This window comes from Trachemys scripta, chromosome 3 (genome assembly GCF_013100865.1).
Source record: "Trachemys scripta elegans isolate TJP31775 chromosome 3, CAS_Tse_1.0, whole genome shotgun sequence".
NCBI lineage: Eukaryota > Metazoa > Chordata > Testudines > Emydidae > Trachemys > Trachemys scripta.
The window spans coordinates 33,735,585-33,748,043 of record NC_048300.1 but is presented as its reverse complement, the minus strand read 5'-3'; the positions used below and the strand labels follow the sequence as shown (position 1 = coordinate 33,748,043).

General features: G+C 37.7%; 1 protein-coding gene across 1 annotated transcript in view; it reads left to right on the top strand.

The window, feature by feature from the left end:
- EPAS1 (endothelial PAS domain protein 1) overlaps positions 1 to 12,459 on the top strand; it is a 158,784-nt gene that overhangs the window by 128,890 nt on the left and 17,435 nt on the right. Inside the window, exons 7-8 of the mRNA XM_034764423.1 lie at positions 4,913 to 5,019; positions 11,761 to 11,908. Of these exons, the coding sequence (XP_034620314.1) occupies positions 4,913 to 5,019; positions 11,761 to 11,908 (255 nt within the window). The remainder of the gene's footprint in view (positions 1 to 4,912; positions 5,020 to 11,760; positions 11,909 to 12,459) is intronic.

Below are 12,459 nucleotides of genomic sequence, written 5' to 3'. Positions count from 1 at the left end.
AGGTGGAAACTGTTTAAACTTTTCTCCTGATGAGCATAAGTTGCCCATGTTTCCCTGCCATAAGTTGCCCATGTTTCCCTGCCATACATGAGAGGGCTGAGGACCCAAGCTTGGTACACTAGCATTTTGGTCTTGATGGTAAGCTTTGAGTTGTTCCATGCTCTTTTAGTTAGTCTGCTAAAGGTGGTGGTAGCCTTTCCAATGCGAACATTTAGTTCTTCATCCATTGAGAGGCTGGTGGTTACTGTAGAACCTAAATAGCTGAACTTTTGGACTAGTTCTAGATGGTTTGCATTTAAGGTGATTGAAGGATCTTGTGGAACCCCCTGTCCTAATACAACCATTTCTTAATGCTGATGGTAAGAGCAAATGCCTGACAGGCACTTGAAAGGTGATCCATGAGTTCTTGTAGCAAATCTTCATCGGGGGCTACGAGGGCAGCATCATCAGTGAATAGAAGTTCCCTGATTAGCACCTTTTTGACTTTGGCCTTTGACTTAAGCCGGGACAGGGTTGAAGAGTTTCCCATCTGATTCTGTGTGGAGATACACTCCATCTTTCATGTCCTTAAATGCACAGTTCAAGAGTACTGAGAAGAAGATTCCAAAGTGTGTAGGGGAAAGAACACATCCTTGCTTCACTCCGCTTTTCATCTCAAAGATGAAAATACACTAAAATAAAATGTGCTATTTAGTCATTCCACAGCTTGAACGAGAAACAATTTTCTGCCTAGTGTTCAAACCCAAAGTGATAGGATTTCTTGGTTCTTGTGTAATGATTGATTAGTCCCATGGAGCATACATACAGATCTTCTCCTTTTATTTTTCTTTTCTCCCCCTCCTTCCCACATCACACTTCCAGAAAAATGCTTTCCTCCTTTATGTTTGGTTGGTTTAAGCTAACTGCTTGCTACTGTACAAATTTTCTCTGTGCTCTGTATGTTCATCTGAGATTCTGTACAATAAGGAGATTCCTGTGGAAGCTATTCAGAGTAACTGGAGGATTTGTCTCAAAAACTAAACTAAAGCAGCTCCCCAATAGAGTTTTTGACACATATATTCAACCTATTTGCTGCACACCATGTTCTTTCACAAAATGCCCAGTAACTTAAAATGGAGTTATGGGCTGTGCGTGATGCAGCACTGGTGGCACATTTGGCATCACATCTGGTGCATAATGTGGCATGGAATTGGCTAATCTATTTTTCATTCTGCAAAGGCTGTAGCCTATGCATTTTAAGATTTTGAAAATTATCAGCGCCAACCCCTGCCTGCCCCCAAAATGCATGAAATGGTTCTGCAACTTTAAGTAAAGGTTACTCCTGTAACAACTAGAAAATACAGAATTTCTGTAGTGCATACTATGGTACTTTAAAAAAAAAGATATCTGTGACACTCTTTTAAGATATTTTAGTTTTCTGATAGGGGAGAGCAAAAGGAAAAATCTCTTGCTTCAAATTTTGTTAATTAAGTATAGTCACACTGTATTGGACAGGGTTTAAAGAGAAATGTAATGCAGCCTAGAACTGTTAACAGATTAGTTAACAAGGGAGTACAGTTGATATAGCCAATTTTAAAAAGTAGCTATTTTAAAACTTTAATACTTGAGTAATATTTCACTGTGATTTAGGATGTTTAGAATTTTTTTCTGTTCAATATTGTTCTTTCACAACATGGGTGCAGTTCTCTGATACTCAGCCTCGAGAGTTTTTTTTAATATATTGTTTGTACATTTTAGCTGATCTCAGCAAAAGGACATTGACACACCCGTTGCCAGAGACACAACAGTTAATCCAAAGATTACATTTGATCTAATTCTATTTGACATTCTCACTGGGGGCTCATACTTACAAGAGGTAGTGCTGTAACATGAAACTACAAGAAGGGTATTTTGTAATGAAGAAGTTAGCTTGAAACAGATTGAAAGAGGAGTTAGGGGATTAAAATCCACAGAACGAGCATGCAGCTAGCTAAAAATGCCATGTTTGAATTGCAGATAAAATTATGCATTACTACAACACCAGAGACTCTCATGTCAATTCCTCTGGTGTAACTCAATTCAAGATGATGGAGGAATTTTTTATTTACACTGGTATAATTGAGATGGGTGTCTGTCCCTTGCTTTACTGATAAACTTTATTTCTTTCCCCTCCTGTCTCTAAATCCATTTTTGAAGACTAGGGTTAAATCCCAAACTCTCTGAATTTTAAAAACTTGCCCCAGGTGATGGGGTTGCAATCCCACCTAGGCTGTTTACTGATTCTGTACCAGTGATTCAAAATTTTTAAGGATTACACGTTCAAATTAGTGCACATGGCCCAATTCTGTGGCCAGTTATGCCAGCGCATCTCCATTGAAGACAGAACAGACTTGGATTATTGTTTTTATTTATATAACCTATTTGCAGCATTAACAGTTACATTTTGTGAGTCTCATGATATTTGGAATTCTATTTAAAGCCCTGAGTCCTGTGAGAATTTCAGCTTTAATTAAAAAGGAAACTTCTAGTCCTCCTAGTTGCAAAGGAAAGCTTGAAAACACGACCCAAGTACAACGTAAAGGCTCAGAAACCAGAAGGCAAACAAAAAGAACCTCAAATGTATTATTTTTAAATCATCTTATTCTTAAGCCTCTTTCATAATTTTGGGGGGACCTAACTCATGATTTTTTAATGTTGGGGTTGGAATGCTGTATTTGTTCACTGACTAAGCAAATTAATAGAAAACAATGTTTTTCAAACCCACACCACTCTGACACATTTGTAGAAATGTGATTTACAACAAGCAGAATCAATGCATTGGTGGCTACTTGTGTATCCATAGAACAGGATGAATTGCTTATCCTGTGTATGGGGTGGCAATTACATGGCCAAATTCTGGCAGAGCACTTTCCATATGCACTCACCAGGATATCCATGATTAGCAAGGGGGGTGCAGGGCACAAGTTATCCACCCCAATCATGGATCCCCCAGATCTGTGGACAAACAGTTCTGTAGGCTCCCCACAAAGGAGCCAGACCTGATCCTATTTACATCAATGTAAATCTAGAGTCATCCCAACTGAAATCAGAATCTGGCACATGGATTTTTCTGGGACAAGATAAAGGGGGTCACAAGGGATGTGGGCCATATGTTTATGTGTGTAAACCACCTGACTCAGCAGTGTCCGCTATCAAACCAATACTAATGCACATAGTTTATTTGTGGTCCTAGTTTGGGGGAGGCCTTGCAGATGGCTGCCTTGCACATTAACTTGACTCTTGCAGTATTTATGTGTACCTATTTTATGGATGTTTATGACTTGGGCCATACTTTTCCCTAGAGCATTGGAAAAACACTCAGACCAACAGCAACTCCTCCTAAGCACATGTATACAAAACTGAGAGTTTGATTCTGCTCTCTGTTGTGCTGTTTGTAGGCCTGTGTAACTATTAATGTTAATGGCAGTTACGTGCGGGAAGAGAGAGGAGACTGAATATTCATTGAAGTCTGAATTTCCTGGCTTTGTAATGTTTATGACAACCTAGGAGTTAGTCAATTGTTTTTTTGTTGTGGTCTGTTAATTTTCCAGTTTTTACTGCAGTTTGTAAAGAATAGAAGAAGTCACCCAGGAGTATTATGGATGAAACAATAAATTATAATGGCTCCTTAGAATCTCTGCAGTAGATGTGACTTTGCTGTTGGCTGTATATAGGTGTTTTCTCATTAACTGAGGTCTACTTTGTTTCCTGTTTTTAATGGATGAATTCCTGAATATTTTTCATGTGACAGTTACATGCACTTCAAATTTAATTTAGGAAACACTTATTTAAAATTACCCCCCCAGCCTGTAAATATTTATTTTGATATGTCTACTCCTTTTGAAGACTTTTTTTATTTCTCTGATATCCCGAGTTAAATCCTTCCTAAATACTTACTTAGGTCCTTTAAGAAACTTCTGATTTTTGAGATCAGACTTTCACAATTCTATCTGTGTAAACCCTGGGTAGTTTGTGGATTCCTGATCCAAGTAACACAGTCCAAAAATCCTCATGGATTTTTTGTTGAGAAACATTACTGAATAAGCAGAGCAGCTGATTTCTTTAAAATCTTGCTATCTCTCCTGGCATTAGTTTACTGTGTATTTTGCTTTGATAAATGAAATACCAAAAGCAATGAGCTAATTCCTTGCTACAGTTCAGTTTTTAAAGTCAAAACCATAAGAATGATATAAGCAGAGTAGATAGCCAGAGGGCAGGACCTTCTATTCTTTGCATACACTGCTCCTGGTGAGGAGGAGTGGAGGATCAGGCCCATCTGGAGTAATAGACAATGAGACAACTTGTAAGCAGTGATTTGCCTGTAGTGAGTTTTCCAACTGTTATGGAACTATTGGGGAGAAATAGTGTTTTAATGGCTGCCATAATAATCAACTATAGAAGTGAATGATAAAAGTATTCAAAGGGTATGTTTACACTGTGATTAAAACATGGCACCGCATCTCAGAGCCTACGTCAGCTGACTCAGGCTCGCGGCGCTCAGGCTGCAGAGCTAAACGTAGCAGTGTAGACATTCCGGCTCAGGCTGGAGCCAAGGCTGAGAGACCTGATAAGGGGGAAGGATCTCCAAGGCCAAGCCTGAGCCTGAACATCTATGCTGCAGTTTTATAGCCCGAGCCGCATGAGCCCAAGTCAGCTGATCTGGGCCAGCTGTGACTGTGCTGTGGGTCTTTTATGGCAGGGTAGATATACCCTAAGTATGGTAACAGCAGATCATTATTAAGAATACTGTATTTCCTAATATGTTCCAAAAAGAAATTGACATCATGTTTCAGCTCTATTGCTATAAGGACTTAAATTCATGGCAGCACTTAAAATATATATAGACATTGTGGAGTAGGAGAGATCTAATGAAACTTTTTTTTTCTTGTTCAAGAATTACTGAATTGATTGGGTACCACCCAGAAGAGCTACTGGGCCGTTCTGCATATGAATTCTATCATGCCATGGACTCAGAAAATATGACTAAAAGCCATCAGAACTGTAAGTCATGTTGATATGTCCTTCACTGTACATAAAACACGGTATGCCTGTACCTGACTAACAAGCTGCAAACATAAAGGCACATTGGTGTGTTGTTGAGTTCTTGTGTATATCTTGCATGTATTCTGTGAGAGAGAAATGCAAAGGGATTGCACTAGTGCTTCAAAGTGAGACTTAAGTGATGCATTGGCCTTTTGCTATGTCCCGTTGAAGCCCCATGGCTGGCCCTTTAGATGAATTTGACTCTAAATTAGAAACAAAACTAGTTCCATTTGCAGGATGTTGATTCTAGGACACACCCTTTTTTCTAAGTTAACTCATGATACCAGATTCAGTTGAGAGGCTGAAAAACTGGATAAGAGCAAGCAATAAATATTGGGAAGGAATAAATAAGAATAAATGGTCAATTTCAAGCATGGCAAGAAGTAAATAGTGGCATACCACAGTTATCAGTATTAGACACAGGTGTCCAATATAATAAATAGAAAAAGTTCTATTAAGTTATCTTGTTCAGTGTCTTTCTCTCTTTCTTCCTGTCCCCATCACTTTACTTCTTTTCCTCACCCAAAACAAATAGCTTGGAAAAAACACAGAAATATTTAGGTTAATTCGGAGTAGGGAAGATTGTGGGGAAACTCCAACAGGACCTAATAAAATGAGATAGACGGAAGATGACATTCAGTATACAAGGTAATATATATTGAGAGGAAGGTTTTTTTTAACTGTTTTTATACTTAGTTGGGTTCCATATTACCTGACATGGTCAGCTAAATGTTGGCATCTGCTCAATAGACAATGGTGATCAAAAGGATGGAGAATTATATGGAAATTATATGGAAACAGTATAATGCCATTGTATAAATCAATGCTTCACAGTGAATGTTGTGTATGCTTATGACCATCTCATTTCATTCCTGATATGATCATTTTGAAATGATCATGAGAGGTCATAGAATATGATGAAGCATTGATTGGGGGTAAGGGAGTTCCATAGGAGGAGAATTTTTAAAATACCAAAGATTATTTAGTAGAGAAACACACGTGAAAGGAGATATGCTAGAGATATATAAAATAAAAGATGCAGACTACCACTCTTGTTTGTCTTATCCTATAATATCGTAACAAGGGAGCTTTCAATGAAACAAGCAAAACAAGCAAAAACAAGGGGGGGAAAGAAACAATTTTATATGACATAAAATTAACCTGTGGCTATGCTGGTGGAAGATACTATTGAGAAACATCGCTTAGTAAGATTAAAAAATAAAATTATCTGCGTGTTCTCAGTACCATTTCCTTCATCTTCCTTCCCTTGCTCCTGCCTTATTTTTTGTTACTTTTTCCCTTAAATTAGACAGTAAGATCTTCTTGTGCAGTGCTTAATACAATGAGGCCTGAATCCTGACTTCTAGTTGCTGCTATAATGCAAATAATAATGCCATTACATTAGCTAGCTTAGAGAAATACAAAGGTGCCAAATTCTCATGCTCCAGGATATAACAGTTTGCACCAGCTGAGGGCCAGGAAAAAACCCTACCAAGATGATATAATTGCTCAGGTGTCTCCTGTATATGGCCTCTCTTGCAAACAGGATACCAAACTAGCTGGACCATTTTTCTGTTCCCTTGTGTCATCTCCTGTGTGCTCTGCGTAAGTGTTTTTTACGTCATAGTCATTTTCACAAAGTGTCGATCCAGTTCTGTAGCTTTCTAACAGCAGTTCACAGGCTCTTGGGAACTTTACTGAACTATCCAACATGCTGCAGCTGATGGCTCCATATACAAATTAAAAATGACATAATGAGCTATTTGAAGAATGTCATGTGTATAAATTAACCACATGAATGAATTTTGGAATACTAAATTCAACCATAGTTTATGGTTTCCACAAGGAAAATAACAATAAATAATAATTAATGGAGATATCCCATCTCCTAGAACTGGAAGGGACCTTGAAAGGTCATTGAGTCCAGCCCGCTGCCTTCACAAGCAGGACCAAGTACTGATTTTGCCCCAGACCCCCAAGTGGCCCCTTCAAGGATTGAACTCACAACCCTGGGTTTAGCAGGCCAATGCTCAAACCACTGAGCTATCCCCCCTGACCAGTTATAATCAAATTAGTATATAAAACGCTGAGCTGTCTTTTGGAGGTCATAATTGCTGTCTTTGAAATATAAAACAAGCTGTTGGTAGATGAAATTAACTACATCATTTCTTTTCTAGCTCTTTGCACTTACTTTAAATTTCTAATTCTATTTTTCTCGGTTAAAAGTGACCATTAATGCTAATCTCCTAAAGATTAGGCTTTTGATTAATATATAAATATAGATTTTTTTGTGACTGTCTGTGCATTGGAGTTGGCATTTCATAGCAATATAATGAAGGCCCTGCATGTGTCTACCAAATGCATTTGCAGTGAAAGGCTCAGTGATGTTGTTGGGGCATCCAGTGATAGACCACGATCATCTTTTTCCACATCCCTTTCAGAGTGATTTTAACTTTTTTAAAGACGATAATAATCAGGCTCAGCAGACAACTGCATAACCAGAAAGGCGGGGGGGTTACATTAGCCCTAACAGCAGGGGTTCTAGACCTCGCCATCCCCAATAAGTTAAGTACTCAGTTTTTCATTAATAAGAATGTTTGACAGCAGAGATAGTCATCTGTGGTGCAGAACAATGTTAGTTTTAATCAGAATGTTTTGAGGAAGCAGTTGTATTTGTTCTCCATTAGCCTGCTGCTGTCAATCCAATCATGTGGCTTTGTCTTTTTTTTTTAAATTTTGAATTCCCCAAAACAAATTAGGTCTTTTACAGGGGTGAGCAATTAATGATATTGTCTCCGCTCAAGCAAGCTATGTATTCTGAGATATCTGATTAGGAGGCATCATGAGCAATCGGTGGCTATGTTGCATTAAGTTGTTTTTAAATCCCAGAGATCAATAAAAGTAACCATCTACAGTTTATATTGAAATCGCACCAGAGAGGAAATAAAATAAGCCACCAGTGGAGGCTGCTCCTTGTTCTAACGGGGTCAGATCGACTCCATGCACAGGGCCAGCATAAAGCCTGTGCGTCACTTAAGCCCTCAACGTAGCGCCTAATCCAGAAGCATGTTGAAGTCAGTGGGAAGACCCAGAAGTGGTTATTTATAAAAAGAATCCCACTGCAGCCTTATAGGGTTACTCACAGCTGTGAGCACTACATCTAGTAATAACTGTGTAGGATCAGGCCCTATAATACTAAGAGTAGCCCCACAGTCTCTGTGTGGGGAAGCATATACACTGTATTTAGTCCCAGGTTAGCATAGCTGATGCATTCTGCCCTTTACAGGCATTGGCCCAAATTCTATGGTGATGTAAATTAGTGCAACTCCAATAACCTCAACAAGAGCTATGTCACTTTACATCACCAGAAAATTTGGCCCATTGCGTCTTGCTGAGGCAAATGCCTCCAGGCACTTCTTAAAGAAGCCCGTATGGCTGGGGCAATATGAATAGCAAGCCATGAACAATCAGCCACCTGGGAACCAGCAGGCCCTCATTGAACATGGAAGCCCTTGTGACCTTTTGAGAAACAGGGTGGATATTCATGAGTTATGTTCTGTGATTTCTAACACACACTGAGTAATCCAATATTAATAGATCAGATATAAGATGACACATAATTATCTTTTTTTAAAAGTTAAAACAAGATACAATTTCTTCTGGAGAATTCTCCTAGCTGTTTTGATCAATGCTTCACAAAATTCTTCTCCTACCAGAGCTGCAAAGTAATAATTCAAAATGCAAAATAAAAATAAAACTCCATACTAAATATATTAGACATCCGAATTTTATTTAATCTAACTATGCTTTCTACAGAAGACAAGTATAATCACACTATAATATACTCACTGATTCTGAATACATCAATGCTAACAATGTCATTTTACCAAACAAAGAAAAGAATAGAGTTCTAGAGCAGGATTTATTTTTCATTACAAGAAGGTAATCAACCACTATAATGAGGAAGGGGAAAAAAGTTTGAAGGTTGAATGAACAGACCTAAAATGAGCCTTTAAGATGGAAACAGAACTACTCCCCTGATTTACTGGTGACACCACTGACACACTTGTTGCAGTTTTACAATACTGTAATGTTGTTTTCAGATGAGGTAATGACCCTGTGCTGAACTAAACTGTAGTACTGTTTGTGTTCTTGGCTGCAAGTATAACTTCATATACAGTATAAGTATAAGACTTAATTGGTTGTCATCAAATGCAAGATTAGAATTTAATTTTGCAGGGTTTAACATACCCACTCTTTTACCAGTTATGTGAGGAAGAGATGAAAATCTTTGTCTTTGCCCAAAAGTTTCACTGCAAAGCTATATTTTCCAACCACACACTTAATATTCTAGAACTATTTCCATTTAGGGCCTTCCCATTTTAATGTTTTAAATTAAAAACAATTGGAATTTTACCATTGACTTCCATGGGGAGCTGGCTCTGGCCATCTGAGATATGTCAATGGGAAGTACATAGAAGTTTGACAGACCAAGTCAGTTGTATCATATTTTGCATCTATTTCAAATGTATGACAGCAATTAAAAAAAAGCTTTGTCAACAATTAAAGACAACAAAAAGTAACTGAAGATAATATTTTTTTGTTTATTCTTCAGTGTGATGATCTAATTAATGTTGTATGAGATAGAGATGTAATATTTTGGTAACGTATTTAAAATAAAATGCTTTTAACTTTCTAACAACTTGGAAGTCAGAGTGAAGGCATATGGCTAGATAACTGAAAGACAAAATTCAAGTGCATTAGTAATTTATAGTGTTGCTCCAAAGAAAGCGTTCTGCCACTCTTTGTATCAGAACATGATGTGCTCTGGGGGGGAAAAAAGATTAAAGCAGTAAAAAGCTTTCCTGTAATGTAACAGGCGCCCTTAATATGACTCTTATTGAAGAGCTGATGATTAGGAAGCCAATGTAATTATGTTTCACAAGCAGAGCAGAACAGTCTCTGAAACATACTAAAGGCAAAATCTTTTGATTTTGTGCCACACATTTAATCAAAAACATATTTAATCAAAAACAATAATCTTATATTTTGTCTAAATTAAAAAAGTCTAAATAAATTAAATGAAGGATGATGAAATATTCCTAGGGAAAAAAAACTTTAGAGACAGGAAGAGAAACACTATAAATGACCCACGAACACTTATAGTGGGGTTCACAAAGGTACGTAAGTGCCTACCCTGCATTGGAATCAAAGGGAGTTAGGCACCTAAATACCTTTGAGTACGCTACCCTTATTTTATTTCATAAATTTAATGGGCCCACTTCTGTTGTGGTTGTGCAGGAAAGACTTGTGCTTCAATAGTTTCTACAATGGCCACGTATATAGGATTTTTCCCCATGCAAAGACTGTAGGATCAAGTCCAACTACAATTGGCCTTTAGTACATCAGTTTAATTGCGATCAAATAACGTTATTACATTTAAAAGGTGCTTAAAGGGGAAATTTTGCCAAAAGGGCCTGATTGTGCAAACTTTAATCCCAATGGTGAGTGCTTATGTGCTAGTATGGATTGCAATATTATTATTAACATGGATAGAAAGTTATTGTCAGTTGGGAGAAAGACTGTTACTTGAATGGAAGATACAGTCCATATTAGCTGCTTTGAGGAAAATGGAAGATTGACACCAAGTAAAGCATCCTAAAAACTTAAATTCTCAAATGCCAAGAACTCTACACTGAAACATCTTGTCTATCTCTGAGTACCATAGATATCTTATTTAGGAGATATATACAAGTATTTGTAAAGCATCCAGATCAAACTCTAAAATCTGAACTGTACTTTTTTTGTACAATGTTTTTGTACAAACAAAGCTTGATTCTGGCTTTTGTGTGACCCCGGATGTTACATGGAAGTATTACATTGTCCTGTAAGCATTGTTTGACCTTCATCTAAGTCTTAGCTGGAGACTGGCAGGTTAAAAGGAAATATTACAGAGAAATAATGATGATTGCATAGGCCAAACAGCCAGAAAAGCAGAACAATTCAACTCTCCATTTTCTCTACTGACAAAATAGTACCACTAATAATTCTTCATTTATGTCACTTTGACAGCTTTGAAAATGTTTTTCTTTTCTTTCCCTTTTGCTGTAAGATCAATGTCAGCATAGTAACACCATGCCTCCTTATTTTCAACAATTAACAAAATATATCAGGAATGTATATCTGGAGTTGATGTCATAGATTCCAAGGCACGAGGAAGGAAAATATATACAATTTAGATTTTTTTTTAAAAAAAGGGGGGGCACCTAATGTTGGGCTCCTAAGTTCATAGACACCTGAATAAAAAGCAACTGATGAGTGTTCAGCACTTTTGAAAATCAGTCCACTTCTTTAGATGCCTAAATATGGTCTGACTGTAGGCACCTATGCTTGGCCTTAGACTAGTATACATACAGTATACATATGCAATCAGTAGCCACTGATTTTGGGCACCTAACTTGAACTCTCTCACATTGAGCCTCCAGAAGTAGTGTCCACTTTTGAAAATGTTGGCTTTAACATTTACACTTAAAAAATAAGATAATCAGACATTTACCAGCAAATAGCTTTAATTATAGTGCTGCCATGTTACATGACTAAAACTCAAAAGCAGTCTTACTGGTTTAAGCGGCGTGCTATGTTTATATATTGAATTCTTATAATGCTGCTACATTATTTATATTTTGTCCTATTTGATAGTGTGTGCAAAAGGTCAAGTAGTAACTGGCCAGTACCGAATGCTTGCAAAGCATGGTGGATATGTATGGCTGGAGACTCAAGGAACTGTCATTTACAATACACGCAACCTACAACCTCAGTGTATTGTCTGTGTCAACTATGTACTGAGGTAAGTTATACAGAACCCAAAAAGCATTTATGAACATTTATGCTGTAACACAGGCAATTAGGGGAATTTTTGAAAGGTGTATTTTACACTTCGATATTCTGAAACCAACTTCGGCAAGCAAGATAGCTCAAACACAACTGTTGGACTTTTTCTTTCAATAATGTCTATTTGATACAAAATCTATTGACACATGCCTGCAGAAGGCTTTTATTTGCATGCAGTAGAATTTCTAGTCTGTTGGGAGGACCAGATATAAAACCTGCATGGAAGATTTGGAATAATTGCTTGCTACCAGGTGGAGCAAAGAAGTTTTAAGCCTAATCTCTTGTAAATATCACCACGAAGAAGTGCCGTATATACTCGTTCATTAGCCCGTTCGTTTATAAGCCGACCCCCCAAGATGGTTAGGTAAAAATAGCAAAAACTGTATGACCCTTTCATAAGCCGACCCTATATGTCAGGGGTTGGCAAACTTTGGCCGTCAGGGTAAGCCACTGGTGGGTCGGGACGTTTTGTTTACCTGGAGTGTCTGCAGGCATGGAGCCCCTCAA